Below are 23,395 nucleotides of genomic sequence, written 5' to 3'. Positions count from 1 at the left end.
TAGCATCACCTGGGGCTCCTTTAGACACATCCTTAAGAGTAAGGCCACACCCCTGACTTAACTAAATCAAGTCTCCAGAGGGTGGGGCCCAGGCTGCAGTAGTTTGGAAAAATGCCTGGAAGATGACAACGCACAGCTAAGAACAAGATGGATGGGGAGCCGAGGCGTGGCCGTCAAAGTCGCGCGGCTTTCAGCGAAGAGGGATAATGGGGACATTCCCTAAGGACCTGGCAGCACTTCGCCCCCATCTCACACCCCGGCCACGCTCCGCGGTGCATTTAATCCGCAATGGCGGGGGTAAACCGGCCCGAGGCTGACTGAGTGGGGAGCTCCACGGAGACGGACGCCAGTTTCCGGCCAATGAGCTGAGCTGCAGGCCTAGCGTGGCCCCGCCCCTGGCAACGAGGCCCCGCCCCCTGACAGCGAGACCCCGCCCCCAGGCCGCGTGGGCGGAGGGGCCCGCCCCCGGGCGGCCGGGCTAGCGGGGTGCGGTCGGCCTGGGAAGCGAGTTCTGGGCTCCGTGGCGCTCGCTGTCGCACTTGCTCTCGCACTTGTCCTCGCTTCTCTTCCCTCCGCCGGGCCCGGGTCTCTGGTCACGTGCACAGCGGCGGAGCGCGATGAGGCCTGTGGCGCTGCGGTAGGTGGCTGGGGGGACCTGACGTGGCTTCAGTTGGGGGGCGCCCACGCCTGCCCGCGGCGCTGCTAGCGGGCCCCGGGCGGAAGCACCGGGTTGGCGGCGGGCGGCACTGATGCATAGGCATTTGGGCGGAAAGTGAGGCTGGAAGGAAAAGGGCGCCCGCCTGCCGGCCTGGGGTGCGGCACCGCGCCCCACCTTAGCGTCTTGTGGCTTTGAGTGTGATATTAATAGCGAAGCGGCACTTGAAGGGAGGAAGTTGGGTGTTCCCTGAAATTCCTTTGCGTTTGCTCATCCAGGGTGTGGTTCGGGGGGATAGCCCCTTATCTGAAAGCTGGTATTTGGAGTCCCCTATCACCTTTGCGGCCCTTTGCCCTCCTTTGGAGAACATTTTTAGGGTTAAGGGCTTGGCCTACTTGGACTCAGACTTACGTGTGTTGTAATGTAGGGTACTTACTGGGCTCTCAGGACTGTATGACGAGGACCCCTGGTGCTGATTGCGACTTTACCTTTAATGAGCAGCAAGCCAAGGGGGGGAGTTTGATTGGATCACTTGGACGAAGAGGATGCTATTTTGTAAGTGTCATCATCCCAGCTTACCCAGTTGAGGCCTAAGGCTTTAGATTTCAGGGTGTCTGGCTCTCTCCCAAACCCCTTCACTGGAGCCTTCCAGCTGTTCAAGTTCTTTCTGCCTGTCTGGGTCCCCGGGGCCCTTTACCGTTCTAGCTTCTGGAATCATCCAGCCACAGTTGCCCCGCCCGGCCCCTGTGGTGTGGCCCACAGTGCCTCTGACAGTGATTCCCCCGCAATTCTCTTGGAGGTCCTGGTTCTCTCTCAGGGGGTCTCTGTGAACCTTGCTATCACTTGAGAAAAGTTCTCTCTGTGTGTGTCTCTTGTTTATACCACTTAAAAAAGCACCCTTTTTTATACTATTTGAAGACAGGTTTAAAGTCAGGTTCAAAGAAGGACCACGGGGGTGGGGAAAGGGGGACATATGTAATACTTTCAACAATAAAGATTAAAAAAAAAAAGGATCACAGTTGGACATCATGGGAAAGGCCCTCTACAAACTCCACAGTCTTGCCCATGTGCCTTCTTCCAGGAAGCCTTTCTTGATCTCTCCCCCAATTTGGAAGTCCGCTTTCTTTGCAATGAACACACATAAATTTGCACTCCTTTCTCTTGAGTCCTATTGAATCCTAAGAAGGTACTCCTTAGTGCCTAAGAGAAAGAGTTCATCAATGAAGATGGACTGTCCGAGATGATTAGGTTATTTGACTGGTGGGCAATCTTTGTAGCTTCTTTTCCTCCCACTCACAAAAGAGCCACCTGAATTGGTTTATTTCTAAATTGAAGCATTCCTTCAGAGTGGCGGGCAAGAACAGCGTTGCCTGTTATTGTACTGAAAATTCTTCCCAGACACCCACCCTAAGCTTGGGATCCAGAACAGAGCCAAGCCACTTCTGTGACTCCTTAAGCAAGCCGGGGAGAGCTTGGGCTCCTTTCGTTGGAAAGATTCAACCAGGGAATGATAGGGCCTGAGTTTCCCCAAAGCCTTTTGACAGTTTCTTCTAAAGGCTTAGGTGTTTTGCTCTAAAACACCTGAAGTCGTTTCAGGCAATAAGCCAGTTACCGTGGGGTGCCTGGCCGTTGGGTAATGATTAAATCATTCTCCCTCTCCCTTTTCCTCACTGCTGCATATATAAAGGGAAGTAGCGGAGATTGTGAAAAGAGCAACTGCATATGTGCTTGTGTGTGTGCATATGTGCGTATGGAAGAGGGATCAGAAGAACTGGGCTCTCTCTAGTTGACTGTCTCTGGGAAAAGTCATCTAATTCTTTGAACCTCAGGTTTTCAGGAGGTTGATCTGAATTAGAATTTTTAAATATAAGGGCCTATGAGGGTGTCAAAAGGGGGTGGTCTGTGAACCTTCTGAAATAGTATATACTATTTTTATATATCCATTTTCATCAGATTATCAGTAGATAGAATACTAAATTGGAAGTTATAAGCTGAATGTTCAAGAGCAATAGAAATTTGTTATACCATTTTTTGATTAGTATAGTCCAGTGGTCGGCAAACTGCGGCTCACGAGCCGCGGTTTGCCACTCTGTTGACTAATGAGTTTGCCGACCACTGACCTAGACTCTCGATTCCAATAATTACAGGCTGTTGTTGTTCCTTGTGATATAGTCAATAATTTTTTAAAGTATTCAAGTTATGCCTTTGTTCTGTTACAGGGATATATCTCCAAATTTGTTAAGGCAATATACAAAGAACAGGGCTGCAGCACCGCAGTTTTCCAAATAATTTGTCTCAAGTGTTTCTCTATATCCATCAACTCCATTTGGTTCTCAATTCAGACATGGCCCTTCATAGTGCCTAGCTTATGCTTTCTAAATTTCTAGTCCTTTTTTACTTTTACGGGAGACTTTGGAGAAGTATGACTTTCTGCAATAATAATAGCTGATGTAGGTTTTTTTTGTGTGTCTTTTTTTTTGAGGACTTTGCCAGTGTATCAGGCATACTTCTAAGGGTTTAACATAATAACTTCTTTATCTTTATGACAATCCTATGGGATAAGTACTATTATTATCCCAATTTTACAGATGAGGAAACTGAAGCTCAGAGAGGTCAGATAACTTGCCCAAGGTCACTCTGCTAACAAACAGCATGTTCAGCCTCTTAACCTCTGTACTATACTGCCTCTCCCTCAGGCAGCATGGGATGGTTTTCATCACTCTTCAGAAAATACTGTCTCTTGGGGTAACAAAACAAAAATGCTTATGTATATGTATATTTACCCAGTTTATGAGATGGTTATATACCTCCCATTAGTTTGTGATGCATATCTATACTAATCTACACTAATAAAAGAGTAAGATGCAAATTGACCGTACCTTCATGACGCCCACCAGCCAATTAGGAGTGAGTATGCAAATTAACCCAACAAAGATGGCAGGTTAATTTGCATACGTAGGCGCCAAGCGGCCGGGGGTGGGGCGGGACGCTTGCATTGTCGCCATGGCGATGATGCAGGCGTTTCGCACCGCCCCAGCCGCACCGGGCCTCTGGGCAGTGTGGGAAGGCAGAAAGGCGGCTCCAGCCGGAGCAAAGGCGATGCCGACAGCCAGGATAAGGAAGGCCCATTCTTGCACGAATCTTCGTGCATCGGGCCTCTACTTCAATATATTTAGCTACTCAGAGTCAGGTCTTATTTCTTATATTGGGAGCATCTATTGCATCTATTATAATTGCTAGTTAATATTTTGAGGGCATGATTTTTTGCTTTCAGCTAATAGTAGCAATGAGAAATATTGTAACCATACTCATGAGACAGATGCTGGTGAAAAAGGAAAGAGGTTTATTCAGGTGTTGGCCACTTTTTTTAAAATATATTTTTATTGATTTTTTATAGAGAGGAAGGGAAAGGGATAGAGAGTTAGAAACATTGATCAGCTGCCTCCTGCACACCCCCTGCTGGGGATGTGCCCGCAACCAAGGTACATGCCCTTGACTGGAATTGAACCTGGGACCCTTCAGTCCGCAGGCCGACGCTCTATCCACTGAGCCAAACCGGTTAGGGGCGGTGTTGGCCACTTTTGTCCAAAGCCCATCTTCACACCTCAGTGCAGGCAGAGGTTTTTATAAGGAGGGAGAGGGAAAGCAGAACAAAGAGATCAAGGGGAGGAGGTTGAAAAGTTCTCTACATGCAGGCGAACAGAGTTCATTCTGTTCAAGTGATGGTCTGCTATGTGCCATCCCAGTTTTCATCATCCTGGTTTTACATCATCCTGGTTTTACTGTTGAAGGTCAGCAATTCTAGAGCTGGGATGACTGAAGGTCAGAGTCTCTGTCTTCTGAAGTTAGTTCCTAGGATTCGTATACAAACACTAGAGGCCCGTTGCACGACGATTCATGCAATAGGCCTTCCTTCCCCTAGCTGCCGGCACTGGTTTTCCTCTGGCACCCGGGACTCAGGCCTTCGCTAGAAGCCAAGCCTCTTCAGTCTTCAGTCTTCGCTCAGGCCAGAGCCTTCAGTCTTTGCTCCGCGCCTGCATATGCAAATTAACCCGCCATCTTTGTTGGGTTAATGTACATACTGCTGGTTGGCTGGTGGGTGTCATGGAGGTATGGTCAATTTGCATATTTCTCTTTTATTAGTGTAGATCTGTTTACCTATAAGCTACATATTAGTCTGAGTCAGCATTTACAGAAACAATGTCAGAACAATGGTGGGGTGAGTTACAGTTGCCCACTGTTACAATATTATCTTTCTCCAGTGAGCTTTTAAAAACCCAGTACATTCAGTTGCAGAATGCTAGTGTCTGAGAAGGCAGAACGAAGGACTGTTTCCTTCAACAAGGGATTTGAACCTACAGAAAATACGTAAAGTGAAATAGTGAGAACAAAAAAAATGCAGGTCATGTTCTAAGAAAATGCATATTAGAAGGTCAAGACTTAGAAGACTGAAATATTAATATACGTATAAAAGTATAAAAGTGGAAGATTTATTGTGAAAAAAAATAAAGCCAATATATATAAGGTAGAGAGACTTATTACTTATTTGATTAAAGAATAAACACAAGGCCCGGCTGGCATGGCTCAGTGGTTGTGTCAACCTATGAACCAGGAGGTCACGGGTTTGATTCCTGGTCAGGGCACATGCCCAGGCTCAATACCCAGTGTGGGGCGTACAGGAGGCAGCTGATCGATGATTCTCTCTCATCGTTAATGTTTCTATATCTCTCTCCCTCTCCCTTCCTCTCTGAAATCAATAAAAATATATTTTTAAAAAAGAATAAACACAAAACCCAAACTCCAAACACTCCAGCAAGTGTTCTGCTGGAGTGTTTGGAGTTTGGGTTTTGTGTTTATTCTTTTAGTGGATCAGCAGAGATTGTATCACAGCTAGTGTGATGACTGTATGGCTAAGGAGTTACATGTAGGTCTTACCAAATATTTTTACTGAGAGACTTTTCCTGAATGCTGTATATAATTCTGGAGAGGAATCTATAGTGAAGTTGGGCTCTAAAGAAAATTAAAAATATATTTTATGTTGGGGGGGAATCATCACTTGTTCTGGTACTAGGTAGTAAGAATTTACTAGTAACTTGAGCTAGAGTGAGTAACAGTATTTAGGGATCATGACCTCTTCAATATCTTGTCTTCTTTACCTGTGCTCTCAACAGATCAGTTTGTCAATCCCTGATACTATATATGTGTTATTCGTGATATGACAGTGTAGGGCTAGGAGTCAACACTGAAAGCCATAGTGAATAAAAACCAACTTAAATAACTTATTTTGGGAGAACAGGGTAGGCACATTTGGATAATTAGCTTTTATTTTATTTCATTGGGGATTAGAAAATTTCTGCCTAAGTGCAATAAATACTGTCTTTGAATCTGGAAAGGGTTAATTCTCTTTTCAAAGTTGATAAACTTATAGTTGGGTTTAGCTTATCTGTTGAGGAAATATGGTGTGATAATGAAAAAAATATATGTTCATAATTATTTATTCATTTACCAAATCAATTCTGGGCTTCTGAAGCTAATAAAATAGAAAGAGCAAGAATAAATCCATTAAACCTGGTTGATATCTTTTATGTGTTTTGTAACTAGATACCTAATTGGTCTCTGTGCTCAAGAAATATTTACTCTGAGCCCTGGCCAGTGTGGCTCAGTTGGTTGAGTGCTGTCCTGTGCACGGAAAGGTTGCCAGTTCAATTTCTGGTTAGGGCACATGCCTGGGTTGTGGGCTCAATCTCCAGTAGGGGGCGTGGAAGAGGCAGCTGATCCATGTTTTGCTTTCTCTCCCTCTCCCTTCCTCTCTCTGTAAAAAATCAATAAAAATATTTTTTTAATCCTCATCCAAGGATATTTTTCCATTGAGTTTTTAGGGAGAGTGGAAGAGAGAAGGAAAGAGAGAAACATTGATGTGAGAGAAACACATCGATTGGTTGATGGTGGGGAGGAGCCTGCAACCAAGGTATGTGCCCTTGACCAGAATCGAACCTGGGACCCTTTGGTCTGCAGGCTGATGCTCTATTCACTGAGCCAAACGGGCTAGGGCCAATAAAAATATTTTTTAAAAAAGAAACAAGAAAAAATGTTTACTCTGAGACTGATGGGTGCCAGAGGAGAGGGGTTTGGGGGACTGGGTGATGAGGGTGAAGGGACTGAGAAGTACAAATTTGTAGTTACAAAACAGTCACAGGATGTAAAGTATAGCAAAGCAAATATAGTCAATATTATTATAATAACTATGTATGGTGGTTACTGAAAATACCAGGGAGAATACTTTGTAAAATATATGATTGTCTAACCACTATGCTGTTCACCTGAAACGAATACAAAATAATATTGAATATAAACTGTAATTGAGAAATAAAAAAGAAATGTTTACTCTGGTTAGAGAGATGATTTATGGAGTAGCCTCATATGCAAATGTGCATACACTGGAGAAATAAGTATAGACTCCTAGAAGACAATATACAGTACAGTCATGCATTGCTTAATGACAGGGATAGTTCTGAGAAATGCTTTGTTAGGTGATTATGTCGTTGTGTGAACATTATAGAATGAACTTACACAACACAAACCTAGATGGTATAGCTTACTACACTCTTAGGCTATATGGTATATCATGTCGCATATGCAGTCTGTTGTTACCAAAATGTTATCTGGTGCATGATTATGCTAAGGATGTGGGACAGCCAAGTGCTCTGGGAAGAGGCGCAGGTCTTTGGGGTTGCCAGGGGAGAAGCCATGGAACCTACTTTAAGTGTGTTTATTCTTGTTTTTTGTAGGTTTTCTACCTTGAGCAGGGGGCTGCTTACTCCTGGCAGAGGACTGACTCAAGGGTTCCAGAATCCTGAAAAACAGAGAGTCTTCCACATTCATGAAGGCAAGTCTGGGTGTTTACTTTTTAGACTCAAGTGGTTAAAAACCCTGTTTTATTTGGGAGGCATCTAGATAGATAATTCAGGGCAAATGAGGCATGCTACAGGTAGATATTTCATCAACTTCTTCTTATTTATAAAATGACCAGGATAGCTGTGGGCAGAGATCACATTCAGAACCTTGGGGACTGAGTTCTTTTAGTTAAATGATTTCCACTTCCCATGTGTAGGTACTGAAGAGGAAGACACGGAAAAAAGAAATCTGATACATAAGTAAGAGATGGATACTTTAGTTGTGCCAACTAAACACTGCTAGTACATAGTTTTTAGAGGGACCCTGTTTAATCCATGTTTAATTGAAATTAATTTCAATTATTAATCTGATATGCAAATTATGGATGTCTTTATCAACTTAGGAGGACTCATTATAATTAAAATTGTGGATTCTTTAAAAGGTCCACATAAATATATATGTATAAATATAATTTAAAATTCTGCTTTCCTTCTTGGCCCTCAGTACTGGCCTTGCTTCTTACACTGACTAAACCAGTAATAATCGTTTTACGTTAGCGAGCATCACTAGTCTGTATGCTGTTCCCGGTACTTTCTGTTCATTTATTTAAGGAACTCAGAAGAAAAAAAAATCGGAAATAAGACTAATTTACTAATTATTTTTTTTTAGTTTTCTGTGATTTATTTGTAGTTAGAGTTTGCACCAAATTTATGGGATCTATATAATTGACAAAAAGTCAACCATTTCCCCATGTTAATCTAACCATATTTGGTTTTGCTCAGTTAGTTATTGAAGGACAAGGACTATTAATTTCCTGTAACTGGAATATATATTGTTAAATGCTAGAAAAAAAAACATGAACTCAACACATTATTTGATATCCTAAAGATTTATTTTTTAGTTTTGAATCGCTACTGCTTATCTAATTTATTTTCCCTTTATCCATATAGCATCTTCACCTATACACGTGAATAATGGTGTGTGTGGTAATTAGTATCAACCAAGTGATTATTTTTTTATACTAATTCTTCTACTTTGGGGCAGTGGGCATTAACTAAAATTAAATTGCATTCTTTGCCTTTCCTAGATTTACATTTTTGCTTCATTTTTTTCTGGCTTAAGCTTTTCTAACAATTAGCATAGTATAAATATATGAGAAATCAATTAGAATGATACTCAGATTTGGATATTATTGTTAGTCCCTGAACTAATTTGATCTACTGCCTATAAGATAGATGGGGATTCTGTTCATAGTATCTCCATCAAAAAGGTGCTTCCACTAACACTGATATTGCCCCATCCAATGAATAATTGGAATTACCCTTTTTTTTTTGTTTGCTTATGTAAACCCTAGTGATTGGCACAAGGGTATTCTTTTCTGCGCCTAGGAGACAATAATTGTTTCACGTTTTCAGGAAGCAGAGACCTAAACCCTTCTCTGAGCTATTTTTGTGGCATTAAATGAAAATTCATGGATCTTTAAAGCTTTTGAGTGCATGAATCGCTTTTCATAGTTCTTGCGCTTGTTGCCATCGTTCTCATATTTCTTTGTTTCAAGGGATGACCTCTTTATTTTTCTTTCAGTTCGAAATAAGCTGCGGGAGATAGTAGGAGTATCTACCAACTGGAGGTACGCTCTCTTGTATATCATTCTTTCATTCCTGGAGTGGTATGCTAGGCTGTAATTAGGATCAGTTGATGGTCTCATTGTAGGGTGGGGGAGGGAGGAGCTGTGTATGGAAATAGATTGAAAGGTGCTTTTTTTACTTGAGGGAGAAGATCAGCATTCCAACATATTCATCAGTTGATGCATTGTTGTCATAAAATAATGTGATTTACATGTACTCCACATTTTTCAAAGTGCATTCAGGTATATTATTTCACTGGTTCTCAGCAAGAGTTGTGAAAGGCTTATGGCATATGTTCCTATCCCTTTTTATGTATGATGAAACAGAAACTTCAAGAGATTCAACAATTATCAGGGTTTGGGATTTGAACCCAAGTTTCCTGGTTTTTCTCTTTCATGCAGCCTGACGCCTTTGTTGTATCTTGCTAGTTCACAGTTAACCAGGTTCTTACACAGTCTTTCTCTTTCAGTATTTTCCTGATGTAAAATAGGATAATGTTCCTCTTGGTGCACAGAATTTTGAGGCTAAAATGAGATAAAAAGTTTAAGTGATCACTAGGCATACAATAATCTATTGTTGGTGTCCTGGCTGGGTAGCTCAGTTGGTTAGAGCATCATCCTGATATGCCAAGGTTGCAGGTTTGATTTCCAGTCAGGGCACATACGAGAATCAAGTAGTGAATGCATAAATAAGTGGAACAACAAATCAATGTCTCTCTCTCTCTCTCTCTCCCTCCCTCCCCCTCTCTCCCTCTCTCCCTCTCTCCCTCTCCCTCTCTCCCTCTCCCTCTCTCTCTCTCTCTCTCTCTCTCTCTCCCCCCCCTCTCTCCCCCTCTCTCCCTCTCTCTCCCTCCCCTCCCTTTCCTCCCTCAAGTCAATAAAAAACATAACCCATTGTTGGTATAAAAGTCATCCAATTACTTCTTTATAGGAAAATTTCAACTTACTAGAAACTAGGAAAAAGAATACCTATGTCCCCACCATCTGGATTGGATACTATTAACATTTTCCCCGATTTGCCAATATACACATATTGGCTGAACTGTTTCTAAGTTAATTATAGGTATCACAACACTTCAGCATACATCTCCAATAAATAAATATATTCTCCTATGTAACAAAATCAGTAGTCATATATCTTCCACAAGCAAGACAGTCTGTAACATAATGAAATTGACAATGATTCCCTAGTAGTATATTACACATTTATATTCGTAATTCCTCAACTGTTCCTCAAATGTCTTTTGTAGCTTTCCCCCTCTCCTAAAATTACTTTCCCAGAATGCCCGGGTTTACACATAAGTCTAGCTTTTTAAAAAGCATCAAGATCCAGCCCAGCCAGTGTGGCTCAGTGGTTGAGCATTTACCCGCAACCAAGAGTTCACCAGTTCAATTCCTGGCCAGGCACATGCCTGGGTTTTGGGCTCCATCCTCAGTAGGAGGCGTGCAGGAGGCAGCTGATCGATGATGTTTCTCTCTCATCAGTGTTTCTATCTCTCTATCCCTCTCCCTTCCTCGCTTTAAAAAAAAGATCAATAAAAACATTTAAAAAACAAAAAACAAAAACAAACCATCAAAATCCAATAAAGGATTGCATATTACATTTGGTGGTTAGGACTCTTTAGTCTCCCCCTAATCTAGAATAATAGTTATCCCTCTGTCCCTTTTTTTAATCACCACAAACTTGACTTTAAAGAGGCCAAGCCATTTGTCTTGTAGAATGGTCCACATTCTGGATTTACCTGGTGCCATTTAACTTATTCCTCTATCCCCTATATTTTTTTTGCAGGCTAAACTTTTCTGGTAATAATAAGTACTTCATAAGTGAAGCTTAAAAAGACATCTTATTTTATTATTTTTTAATTTTCACCCGAGGACATTTTTCCATTGATTTTTAGAGAGAATGGGAGAGAGAGGGAAAGACAGGGAGAAATATCAATGTGAGAGAAGCACATCGTTTGGTTGCCTCCTGCACGAGCCCCAACCAGGGCCTGGGCCGGGGAGGAGCCTGTGACCGAGGTACATGCCCTTGACCTGAATCGAACCCGGGACCCTTTGGTCTGCAAGCCGATGCTCTATCCACTGAGCCAAACCAGCTAGGGCAAATAGATATCTTATTTAATGATATTGTAAACATTTTAGTTTCCTATTCCCTTGTTTCTCTCTTCTCTTCACCTTAATTATCTCTTTTCTTCCCTTTCTGTCTCCTTCTCATATTCTCTTCCGCTTTACCTTTTGCTCTGCTTTCCATACCTCTTTTCCTCTTTTGGATATACTTCATTATTCCTCCGCTGTCTTTTTCCTGAAATTGATGAGAGAAAGAGAGAGAGGGAGAGGGAGAGGGAGAGGGAGAAAGAGAGGGGGAGGGGGAGGGGGAGAGGGAGAGGGGGAGAGGGAGAGGGAGAGAGGGAGAGGGAGAGGGAGAGGAAAGAAGAGAAGAGAGTTGGGGCACAGGGAATATGAGAACTGTCAAGTAGAGAAATGGGAATATGGAATTCAGTGGCCATGTCATTCTTTAACCTGTGTATATATATATACATTGTGTCCATCTCTCTATTTTTACTTTGATTTCAGATATTCTATTATTTGAATATACTTTTTGATGAGGGTGATTATATGGTTCATTTGGGTATATCCATATCACTTATAAGTATGTTTTTCTTATCTACTAGCCTCAGAAGTTTTTAAAAAATATATTTTATTGATTTTTTTTACAGAGAGGATGGGAGAGGGATAGAGAGTCAGAAACATCGATGAGAGAGAAACATCAATCAGCTGCCTCCTGCACACCCCCTACCGGGGATGTGCCCGCAACCAAGGTACATGCCCTTGACCAGAATCGAACCTGGGACCCTTCAGTCCTCAGGCCGATGCTCTATCCACTGAGCCACACCGGTTAGGGCAAGCCTCAGAAGTTTTAACAGAAAATTTTAATTTCACTCAGTAGCAGGTGTGAAGGGAGGGAAGGAAGAGGAGATGAGGTAGGCCCAGACCTTCTCTTTCCTCCTTTGATGGTGCCTGTCTGGCCTGTGTACAGCTGGGACTGTGGGACAGCACTGCCCCTGTGTTTCATGAAGCTTTTGTCCTTTCTTCTCAGAGACCATATGAAAGCAATGGAGGAAAGAAAATTACTTCGTAGTTTTTTGGCGAAGTCACAGGAAGCACTGCCCCCTAGGAGAATGAAGGACAGTTACGTTGAAGTTCTCTTGCCTTTGGGCAGTCAGCCTGAATTACGAGAGAAATATTTGACTGTTCAAAACACCGTAAGGTAACATAGCACTCTTTTTATTTGTGTTGTTTGTTTCCTTTCTTTATTGCAACTTTGAGATATCCTTCACACACCATACTATTCACTTATTGACAGTGTGCAATTCTGTGTTTTTTGTGTATATTCAGAGAGTGGTGCAGCCATCACCACAATTAATTTTTGAACGTTTTCATCACCCCAAAGTGTGCTATTTATTTCTACAGAAATTATTTTCACTTAATTCCGTTTTCTTTATTTCACAGATTTGGCAGGATTCTTGAAGATCTTGACAGCTTAGGAGGTACTGGTATTATTTTAGTATTTTGAAATACATACTTAGACTAATACATTGAATCCTATGGCTAGAAAGGGATTATTTTTTATTAACTTGCACAGAAGAGACTATTGTAAAAGAGGAGAAAAAAACAGCTACTACCTCTGAATTGGCATAATTTCCCCAAAAATGTAGATTCCTACTTATCAATTAGAAACTAATTAATCCTCCTTTCTAATAACTTTTTAAAAAGTCTTAAATTTACAGAAAAGTTGCAAACAAGTACAAAGAATTGTTCTTCCCTGAATCATGGAAGAGTATGTTGCTGATATGCATATCACCCCCAAATATTTTTTTTCTTTTTTTTCCCCCATAACTCCCCTCCACCTGGTTCCCACCCCACCCTCTGCCCTTATCCCCCCCCCCCACTGTCCTCATCCATAGGTGTATGATTTTTGTCCAGTCTCTTCCCGCACCCCCAACACCCCTTTCCCCCCGAGAATTGTCCGTCTACTCCTTTTTTATGCCCCTGATTCTATTATATTCACCAGTTTATTCTGTTCATCAGATTTTTTATTCACTTGATTTTTAGATTCACTTGTTGATAGATATGTATTTGTTGTTCATAATTTTTATCTTTACCTTTTTCTTCTTCCTCTTCTTAAAGAATACCTTTCAGCATTTCATATAATACTGGTTTGGCGGTGATGAACTCCTTTAGCTTTTTCTTGTCTGTGAAGCTCTTTATCTGCCCTTTAATTCTGAATGATAGCTTTGCTGGGTAGAGTAATCTTGGTTGTAGGTTCTTGCTATTCATCACTTTGAATATTTCTTGCCACTCCCATCTGGCCTGCATAGTTTCTGTTGAGAAATCAGCTGACAGTCATATGGGTGCTCCCTTGTAGGTAACTAACTGTTTTTCTCTTGCTGCTTTTAATATTCTCTCTTTGTCTTTTGCTCTTGGCATTTTAATTATGATGTGTCTTGGTGTGGTCCTCTTTGGATTCTTTTTGTTTGGGGTTCTGTGCGCTTCCTGGACTTGTAAGTCTATTTCTTTCATCAGGTGGGGGAAGTTTTCTGTCATTATTTCTTCAAATAGGTTTTCAGTATCTTGCTCTCTCTCTTCTTCTGGCACCCCCATAATTCGGATGTTGGTATGCTTGAAGTTGTCCCAGAGGTTCCTTACACTATCTTCATATTTTTGGATTATTTTTTCTTTTTTCTTTTCCGGTTGGGTGTTTTTTGCTTCTTTGTATTTCAAATCTTTGACTTGATTCTTGCGATCCTCTAGTCTGCTGTTGGATCTCTGTATATTATTTTTTTATTTCAGTCAATGTATGCTTAATTTCTAGCTGTTCCTTTTTCATATCCTCGAGGGTCTCACTAAATTTATCGGCCTTTTGTAGAAAATTCTTGAAAAACCTTATAACCATGGTTTTGAACTCTATATCCAGTAGTTTGCTTTCCTCCATTTCTTTCATTTGTGACCTGTTTCTTTGTCTCTGCATTTTGGCTGCTTCCCTGAATTGATAGAGTGTCTTTGTGTGCTAGGTGTCCTATAGGGCCCAGTGGCTCAGCCTCCCCAGTTAGCTGAGGTGCACACTCTTGGTGCACCCCTTTGTGGGCTGTGTGTACAGTCTTGTTGTAGTTAAGCCTTGATTGTTGTTGGTATCACTGGGAGGAGTTGACCTCCAGGACAATTGGCTGTGAGGATTAGCTGTGTCTATGCTGGGAGACCTTCTGTGCTGGAGACACTCTACGAAGCAAGACTTGCTTCAGTGGGGCTTTGGTGCTCACTGAGTCTGCCCCTGAGTGTGTCCCTTATGGATCTGAGGAGTTGTAATCTGGATGGTCCTACTCTAACCCCTGGGTACACTGGCTCTTGGATCTCCAAGGAGGTGCTAATTTAGTCTCTGCCTGAGGCCACCCAGCAGGAGCTACGGAGAGATCTGCAGATTCCTCTTCTTTGTTTGGGTTTTAGAGGTGCCCATATGAGGCCCAGCTATGAAGCAATGCAAGCTGCTGTGTGGCCTTGGGCCTTCTTTTGGATGTTCTGGGTCTCTCTGACTAGCTGCAGTTTGTTAGGTAAGTTTACATTTCAAAGGACCAGGCCATTCATATGCAAAAGCCTCTGTGCACAGCTTGGATGGGGCGGAGTCTCAGGGTGGAGCAAACAGCAATGGCTTCCGGTCAGCCCTGCCCTAATTGGCCCCCGGGTCTCAGTGTCCCTCGGTAATCACTGCAAGCACCTCTGAGAGAAAGCTGTCCTCAAGTTCCTCCCGCTGCCAGACAGTCCAGTTTCTCCCCGTATGAGTCTGGGTCCCCAGAGTTTCGCCTGGAACTGGAGTTCAGAGCAGTCAGGAGCTTGTGTCTCCCTCCCGCTTGAAAAAGCCAGCCGCGTACTCAGTTGCCAGCCCTCTCCACATTCACGCGCCTCTGTACCTCTGCACTTTACTTCTGCAGCTCCTCTGAGTCTCAGTGTGCTTTTCTCTTCCCTTCTCGTTGTAGAATTTCCACTCAGCCAGCCTTCCTGTGGTTCTGGATGATGTCTGTTTTGTCTTTTAGTTGTAGTTTTGAAATTGTTGTGCGAGGCAGCAGTTTAGGTGTTTACCTATGTCGCCATATTGGTTTCTCTCACCCCCAAATATTTTCATGTCTGTTTCCTACCAACAAGGCCCTTCTCTTACATAACCACAATACAACCATCAACATCAAGAAGTTAACACTGGTACATTAGATTGTCTAGTTCTTCAATGCCCTTCAACTTTCACCCATGGGACTTTATAGTGGAAGGATCCAGCTCTGAATCCTATGTTGCATTTAGCTGTCATGTCAGGAATAGTTCCTTAATCTTCCTCTGACTTTTATGACCTTGACACTTTTGAAGTTTATAGGCCACTTCTTTTGTGGAATGTCTCTCCATTTGGGTTTGTTTGATGCTTCCCCAAGATTAGATTGAGGATGTGCATCTTTGGCAGGAATGTCACAGAAGGGATGCTGTATTCTTACTGCGTCTTATCAAGTGGTACATGATTCTGATTTGCCCCATTACCATGATGTTAACTTTGATTCCTTATTGAAGGTGGTTTTGCCGGGCTTCTTCCCTGGAAAGTTACTCTTTTCCCCTTTGTAACTAATAAGTACCTTGAAGGGAGGTACTTTGGGACCTTGTAAATATCCTAATCCTCATCAGACTTTCAACTTATTACTTTAAAATCCATATGGCCTTAGCCAGTTTGGCCCAGTGGATAGAACAGTAGCCCTCAAACTGAAAGGTCCTGGGTTTGATTCTGGTCAAGAGCACGTACCTCGGTTGCAGGCTCTATCCCCTGTCCTGGTTGAGGCACATGTGGGAGGCAACCAATTGATGTGTCTCTCTCACATCAATGTTTCTCTCTCTGTGTCTCTCCCCCTCCCTTCTACTCTCTAAAAATCACTGGAAAAATATTCTCGGGTGAGGATTAACCAAGAAGGAGAAGGAGAAGGAGAAGGAGAAGGAGAAGGAGAAGGAGAAGGAGAAGGAGAAGGAGAAAGAAGGAGAAAATGAATTCAATATGGACTCAGGGATTCCTATTTTATTGATTGGGTTATAATATGTTACCTGTACTATCACCTGTTTGGATACCCAAATTGTCCCACGACTGGCCTAATCCATTCAAGCTAGCTTTTGTGGGTTTTTCTTGATGTGTCCCTATCATTTTTTTTTTAGCACTTTCTGTCTTTCTGACATGGCAAGATGTTCTAGGTTCATTTCTACTTTCCCTGCCCCAGTCCTGGAATCAGCCCTGGTTCTTTTTAATGGAAAATGATGTTTATTTATTTATTTTAAATGCTTATTTTAGAGAGCGAGGAAAGGAGATAGATAGAAACATCGATGAGAGAGAATCATTGATTGGCTGCCTCCTGTATGCCCCCTAGTGGGGGTTGCGCCCACAATTTGGGCATGTGCCCTGATCAGGGATCGAACCGGGGACCTCTTAGTTCTTGGGTTGATGCTCAACCACTGAACCACACCGGTCGGGCTGGAGAATGATATTTAGAAACCAAGATCTGGCTGCTGGGAGGGGAGTGATCTTTGCTGCTGGGGTATGACTGCTCCCATGCCCTTTCATTGAATGAGCTGGGGAATGTATGCACATACACACATTTACCTATGTTTATCTATCTGTCTGTTTCTCTGTGAAAACTATGGGTTCATACTGATAGTTCAGTTCCACACCACAGTTTCATTCTGATTTCTTTCCTTTTCATATTTGTAATTGCTTTCTCCAACTGGCTCCATTATCTTTAATATTTTACTTACTTGATCGGTTCCCCTGGATGTAGCCAATGTCACATCTCTGCCATCCCTAGTTTCTCGTGGCTGCTCCCCTCACTGGGGTCTACTCCATGCAAGTCCCTTTCTGCAGGTCACTGTCCTCATTGTGCTCAGAGTCACCATGCTGGGCCATCGCTCTTGTTACCTCTCTGCATGTCCTCCTGACCCTACTTGGCTTTCAACACCCTGCTCTGGGCCACCTTGTTTACTCCTAACTAATGACTTGTGGATTGAACTATGGGAAAGGGTTTAAAGAAAGGCTTTAATAACTTAAAAAATATAGACATAAGCCCATTGTTAGGCTTATACCTAGCTACTTTTATCTTCAGATTAAATAAACCAGGTTACAATTTCTTAATGGCCTTTAAGAAAATTACACACACACATGTTTGACTTTGATTTACATAAGTGTCCCTAAATTTACAAACTGCCGAAACCGGTTTGGCTCAGTGGATAGAGCATCAGCCTGCGGAATGAAGGGTCTCAGGTTCGATTCCGGTCAAGGGCATGTACCTTGGTTGCGGGCACATCCCCAGTAGGGGGTGTGCAGGAGGCAGCTGATCGATGTTTCTCTCTCATCGATGTTTCTAACTCTCTATCCCTCTCTCTTCTTCTCTGTAAAAAATCAATAAAATATATTAAAAAAAATAAATTTACAAACTTCCTTGCCACTGCCCTGTTTTTTCCTCATTACCTCCTATTGGTGGCCAATCCCCTCCACCTGTTTACTTGATCCTATTCCTTCCATTTCTTCAAGGAACTTGCCTTATCACGTCTTTAAGTCTCTTTTATCTTAAAATGAAAAGTAGGCAAAGTTCACTTCCCTATAACACTCTCCAACTGTCTTTCTCACTTCAGAGCTAACTTTCTGGAAAGAACTAGAAAAAATCGTATGCTCTTATTGACTCCGTCTCCTGACCTCCTGTTATTTCCCAACCCTCCATGTTCTGGCTTCTCCTTATGCCATTGAACTGCTCTTGCCAAGCTCTCCGTTGGCACCCTCATTGCATGATCTACTCTTCAGGGCTTACTCAACTCCTTTGTGGCTCCTACTGCTGTCAGACTTGTCCTTGGGCTCAACTGCCAGTTCCTCCTGTTGGGTTGCTCCTTCCTCTTCTCCTGCGTATGCTCCTCTGTCTCTGTTGATCCCTTAAATATCAGTTACCCCCAGGGCTTTGTCTTCTGCCCTGTTTTTGGTTATCTGTACATTCTCTAGAAAATCATCTCCTTTACTCCTCAGGCTTTAGTTGATATCAGTATGGGGAATACTTAGGAAGGTACATTTCCTGGCCTACTTTTCTGAGTTCCAGACCAGTTTGTCCTATCTCCTGGGCATCTTCATGTAGATGGGCCAGAGGCTTCTCGAATTCGACATGTGGAAAACAGCCCCCTTTCCTCTTTTTTTTTTTTTTAAATATTTTATTGATTTTTTTACAGAGAGGAAGGGAGAGGGATAGAGAGTTAGAAACATCGATGAGAGAGAAACATCGGTCAGCTGCCTCCTGCACACCCCCTACTGGGGATGTGCCCGCAACCAAGGTACATGCCCTTGACCGGAATCGAACCCGGGACCCTTCAGTCCGCAGGCCGACGCTCTATCCACTGAGCCACACCGGTTTCAGCCCTTTCTTCTTTCTGTATTATCTTTTTCAGTGAATGGTATACCATCTTCATTCATGCCAGCTGGAAACCTGGCTTTAGTCAAGTCTCCCTTCTTTTTAGCTCTTGGATCTTTTTTGTTCTCTTCATTTCCACTGCTTCTTAGATGAATATGGTTTTTTGCGGGGGATACCACAGAGGCTTTTAAATGGAGTTTCTTTGCCTTTAGCTTCTCATTCCCCCAGTACATCCTTTAGCAGGTACATGGATGGAAAATTCATTGTCACACAGCAAATACTTATTGAGCACACACCCAGTGCTGTTGGTGGTAAACATTTGAATGAATCACAGAGGAAGCAGGGAGGCCACGAAACACAGAAGTATAATGATATTTGTAAGGTGCATAGAACCATACTTGGCACATACAAGTGGTTGCTGAGTGATGGAAAGTATACAGATAACCACAGGGTATTATGGGGAAGGCGGGATAACTCTGAGTGAATTCATTGCTTTATGATTAAGAAAGAGTCAGGAGGAAAACTGGGAGCCGAGTCCCTGTGATTGCTTTTCTTTTCTGAAGATGTTTGATGCCATCAGACTTGTGTGCTGGGGTCTTTTTCTGACTTAGGCACTGTGTCTCTCTGGAGTGCTGACAAGCCACCTGGTGGGCCTGTGCTTTGGGTTTCAATTTCCTCACCAAATCTAAAACCGATTGGACAGCTAGATTAGAGGGTCCCCAGATTTCTTCAATGTATAAAAGTCTTGGGTCATAGGATAAGACCACCAGTGGGGCATGGGGGGTTGGGTCTTCAAAACAAGATAAGACTTTTTCGAGATCTCAGGAGTGAATTGTAAATGTTGAGAAATAATTCTGCTTTGCTTTTATTTGGTTCTCTTCTGTTTTCCTGCAGTTCTTATTTGCTACATGCACACCAAAGTTCAGGAAGCTAAGATGTCTCCTTTATCGATAGTTACAGCCCTGGTGGACAAAATCGGTAAGTGATATTATTTTCTATGCATACTTTAAATTCTTAAAAATTACAAGACATTATTTTCTAAAATTTAAATCATTTTTTATTTTTCAATTACAGTTGACATACAATATTATATAGTTTCAGGTGTGCACCCCAGTGATTAGACATTATATAACTTAGTAAGTGATCATCCTGATAAATATTGTACCTATCTGACACCATGCACAGTTATTAGAATACTATTGACTGTATTCCCTATGCTGTACTTTACATCCCCATGACTATTCTGTAACTACCAATTTAATTACAAGATATTATTGAGATTAAAATTTTATGGGGGAATTTTTATGCATGTGGAAATGTCTAGAATGCTATATACCAAAATATTTATTATAATCATCTTTAGGTTGAAGGATTTTGTGTGGTTCCAGTTTTATTTTTTATATTCTTTACATTGTCTACATTAAAAAAAAAAAGACATACAGCCTGGCTGGCATGGTTCAGTGGTTGAGAGTCGACCTATGAACCAGGAGGTCACGGTTTGGCTAAGGGCATAGAGAGTCACCTGAGGACTGAAGACTCCTGGGTTCCATTCTGGTCAAGGGCACATGCCCAGGTTGCAGGCTCGATCCCCAGTAGGGGGTGTGAGGGGGCTGCCGATCAATGATTCTCTCTTATCATTGATGTTTCTATCTCCCTCTCCCTCTCCCTTCCTCTCTGAAATAAATAAAAAATATATTTTAAAAAAAGACAAATTTCTTTTGTGTGTCAAAAAAATCATTATTTTTGGAAGACAGGAAATGTAGTGGAACTTACCAACATTTCCAACGAAATGGAATTTACCAAATATTAATTCTCCGTTTGCAGCACAGGAAAGTTTGGGTATGATTTGAACTCAGATGGATTTCATTTTTTTTGCAGATATGTGTAAGAAGAGCCTAAGCCCAGAACGGGACATCAAGTTCAGTGGCCATGTTAGCTGGGTTGGGAAGACATCTATGGAAGCGAAGATGCAAATGTTCCAGGTGTGTAAGCGCCTAAAGATGGCCCCCTTGTTTCAATACAACCCACTAGTCTTAGTTAAAGGAAAGCTTACTTAGCTGTGTGTCCATAGACAGGTATGTAGCCCACCACTTCTAGACAAACTATTGGAAGTTCAGGTCACACAGATGGTGGGTTATTAATATCCTCCTCCTGGACAAAGACCGACACATTATTTGGTGTTAGTTTCCTAGGGCTGCTATCACAAAATACTGTAAACCAGGTGGCATAAAACAACAGAAACGTATTTTCGCACCATTTCGGAGGATAGAAGTCCAAGATCAAGGTCTCAGCGGGATTCTCCCTCTAAAATCTGGAAGGGAGAATCCTTCCTTGCTCCTTCCCAGCTTCCGGTAGTTTGCTGCCAGTCCTTGGCATTCCTTAGCTTGGAGCTGTAACCCTTCAATTTCTGCCTCATCGTTACATGGCATTTCCTCTTGTGCATCTGTGTCTCCTCTCTTTATAAGGACATCAATAATATTGGATTAGGCCGAAACCGGTTTGGCTCAGTGGATAGAGCGTCGGTCTGCGGACTGGAAGTTCCCAGGTTCGATTCCGGTCAAGGGCATGTACATTGGTTGCGGGCACATCCCCCGGTGGGGGCGCGTGCAGGAGGCAGCTGGTCGATGTCTCTCTCATCGACGTTTCTAGCTCTCTATCCCTCTCCTTTCCTCTCTGTGAAAAATCAATAAAATATATAAAAAAAATAATATTGGATTAGGGCCCACCCTACTCCAGTATGACCTCATCTTAACTGATTATATCGGCAACAACTCTATTTCCAAATAAATGCATGTTTATAGATACTTCAACATATATTTTTGGGGACACAATTTAACCCAGAACAGACACTTAGACTATCACAGCAGTTAGGAACCTCTAATGAGCAAAACATAGAATAGCTACTATAAAGAAATGAAGAAATTTGACAAGGAAAACTACCTCAAAGGGGGATAATAGCACAGAAATCAAATAATTCAGCATATGTCTAAGATTTCATTATGAAAACTTATTTAAGAATGACTTTTAGTTTAGCCAGGGTATTCAGTAGACCTGTTATTTATTTATTTATTTATTTATTTATTTATTTATTTATTTATTTATTTTAGACCTGTTATATAGATACATTTTTTTTTTCTGTTATGGAATTTTGAAATACTTCACCTTTTGGAAAAAGCTTGAAGCTTGCTCTGCAGTAATTAAAGTTATTTGTTAAAAAAAAGTTATTTGTCAAAGCCCTGGTCGGGTGGCTCAGTTGGTTAGAGCATCATCCTACACACCAAAAGGTTGTGGGTTTGATTCCTGGTCAGGGCACATATCTAGGTTGCAGGTTTTATCCCCGGTTGGGGCATGTATGGGAGGCAGCAGATCAATGTTTCTCTCTGCCTCTCTCCCTTCCTCTCTCTCTCTAAAAAAAAAAATAATAAAAAAAAATCAATAGTTATTTGCCAAAAATAGTTAAGTAGTTTTTTAATCCTTATCCAAGGATATGATTTTTAGAATTGATTTTAGAGAGAGAGGAAGGGAGAAGAGAGAGAGAGAGAAACATAGATGTGGGATTGGCTGCCTCCCATACCCGCCCTGGCTGGGGATTGAACCTGCAACCTTTCGGTGTATGGGGTAGTGCCCCAACTAACTCATCCACCCAGCTAGTGCTTAAGTAGTTTTGTATTTGATGCTCTATGTAAGCGGTTGGATTCTGTAATTCCAGTGCAGCTGTAACTGACAGTAGTACTGTTTTTAAAACAAAACACCATCAAGTTGTTGGGGATGCTGTATGATTTGTCCACATACTTTTAAATATATATATATTTTATTGATTTTTTACAGAGAGGAAGGGAGAGAGATAGAGAGCCAGAAACATCCATCAGCTGCCTCCTGCACACCCCCTACTGGGGATGTGCCCGAAACCAAGGTACATGCTCTTTTTTTTTTTTTTAAATATATTTTATTGATTTTTTACAGAGAGGAAGGGAGAGGGATAGAAAGCTAGAAACATCGATGAGAGAGAAACATCGATCAGCTGCCTCCTGCACACCCCCTACTGGGGATGTGCCCGCAACCAAGGTACATGCCCTTGACCGGAATCGAACCTGGGACCTTTCAGTCCACAGACCGACGCTCTATCCACTGAGCCAAACCGGTTTTGGCAGGTACATGCTCTTGACCGGAATCGAACCCGGGACCTTTCAGTCCGCAGGCCGACGCACTATCCACTGAGCCAAACCGGTTTCAGCTGTCCACACACTTTTTAAATCTTCATGGTTGATTCCTAGCCTGCTCAGTGTCACGTGCAGCAGATTGCTGGCATAGGACCAGCATTCTAGGGAATCTTGACAATTTGAATCTTGGACAAGTCAGTTGAAAAAGAGATACAAGGATTATTGGGAGGAGAGAACCAATGAAAATCAGTGTTAGGCAAGTACGAACTTTTTAAAAAAAAAATTTCATTTCTCATTGGCTATTTTGCCTAATAACTCATGACTCGAGTGGTCCTTTCCATTCCAGAGAGGAGCTTGATGATGGGTGCCTCCGGTTTGGGTGTATGTAGGTTCAAACCCCAGCTCTGCTGCTTATTAGCCACATGACTGTGGGTAAATCACCTTCTCTGAGCCTCTGTTTTCTCAAGTGCAACATGGAAGCAGTAGCAGTACCATATTATATGGTGTGGTACAGATGAAATGGAAAACAGCCCCCCATATGAAGAACTTGTTACGTTGCCTGTCACACAGTAACTACTAATCACATGTTGACAATAATGCTAAT

General features: G+C 42.2%; 1 protein-coding gene across 1 annotated transcript in view; it reads left to right on the top strand.

Annotated features, from left to right (window-relative positions):
- The first annotated feature begins 460 nt into the window (after positions 1-460).
- The window catches only part of ACOT9 (acyl-CoA thioesterase 9), a 42,162-nt gene continuing 19,227 nt past the window's right edge, over positions 461-23,395 (top strand). Inside the window, exons 1-8 of the mRNA XM_079765739.1 lie at positions 461-637; positions 7,444-7,541; positions 8,500-8,526; positions 9,134-9,179; positions 12,274-12,444; positions 12,687-12,724; positions 19,526-19,609; positions 20,510-20,613. Of these exons, the coding sequence (XP_079621865.1) occupies positions 618-637; positions 7,444-7,541; positions 8,500-8,526; positions 9,134-9,179; positions 12,274-12,444; positions 12,687-12,724; positions 19,526-19,609; positions 20,510-20,613 (588 nt within the window). The 5' untranslated portion in view covers positions 461-617. The remainder of the gene's footprint in view (positions 638-7,443; positions 7,542-8,499; positions 8,527-9,133; positions 9,180-12,273; positions 12,445-12,686; positions 12,725-19,525; positions 19,610-20,509; positions 20,614-23,395) is intronic.

This window comes from Cnephaeus nilssonii, assembly GCF_951640355.1.
Source record: "Cnephaeus nilssonii genome assembly, chromosome: X".
Classification (NCBI taxonomy): Eukaryota; Metazoa; Chordata; class Mammalia; order Chiroptera; family Vespertilionidae; genus Cnephaeus; species Cnephaeus nilssonii.
This window is presented reverse-complemented; position numbering and strand designations above follow the sequence as displayed.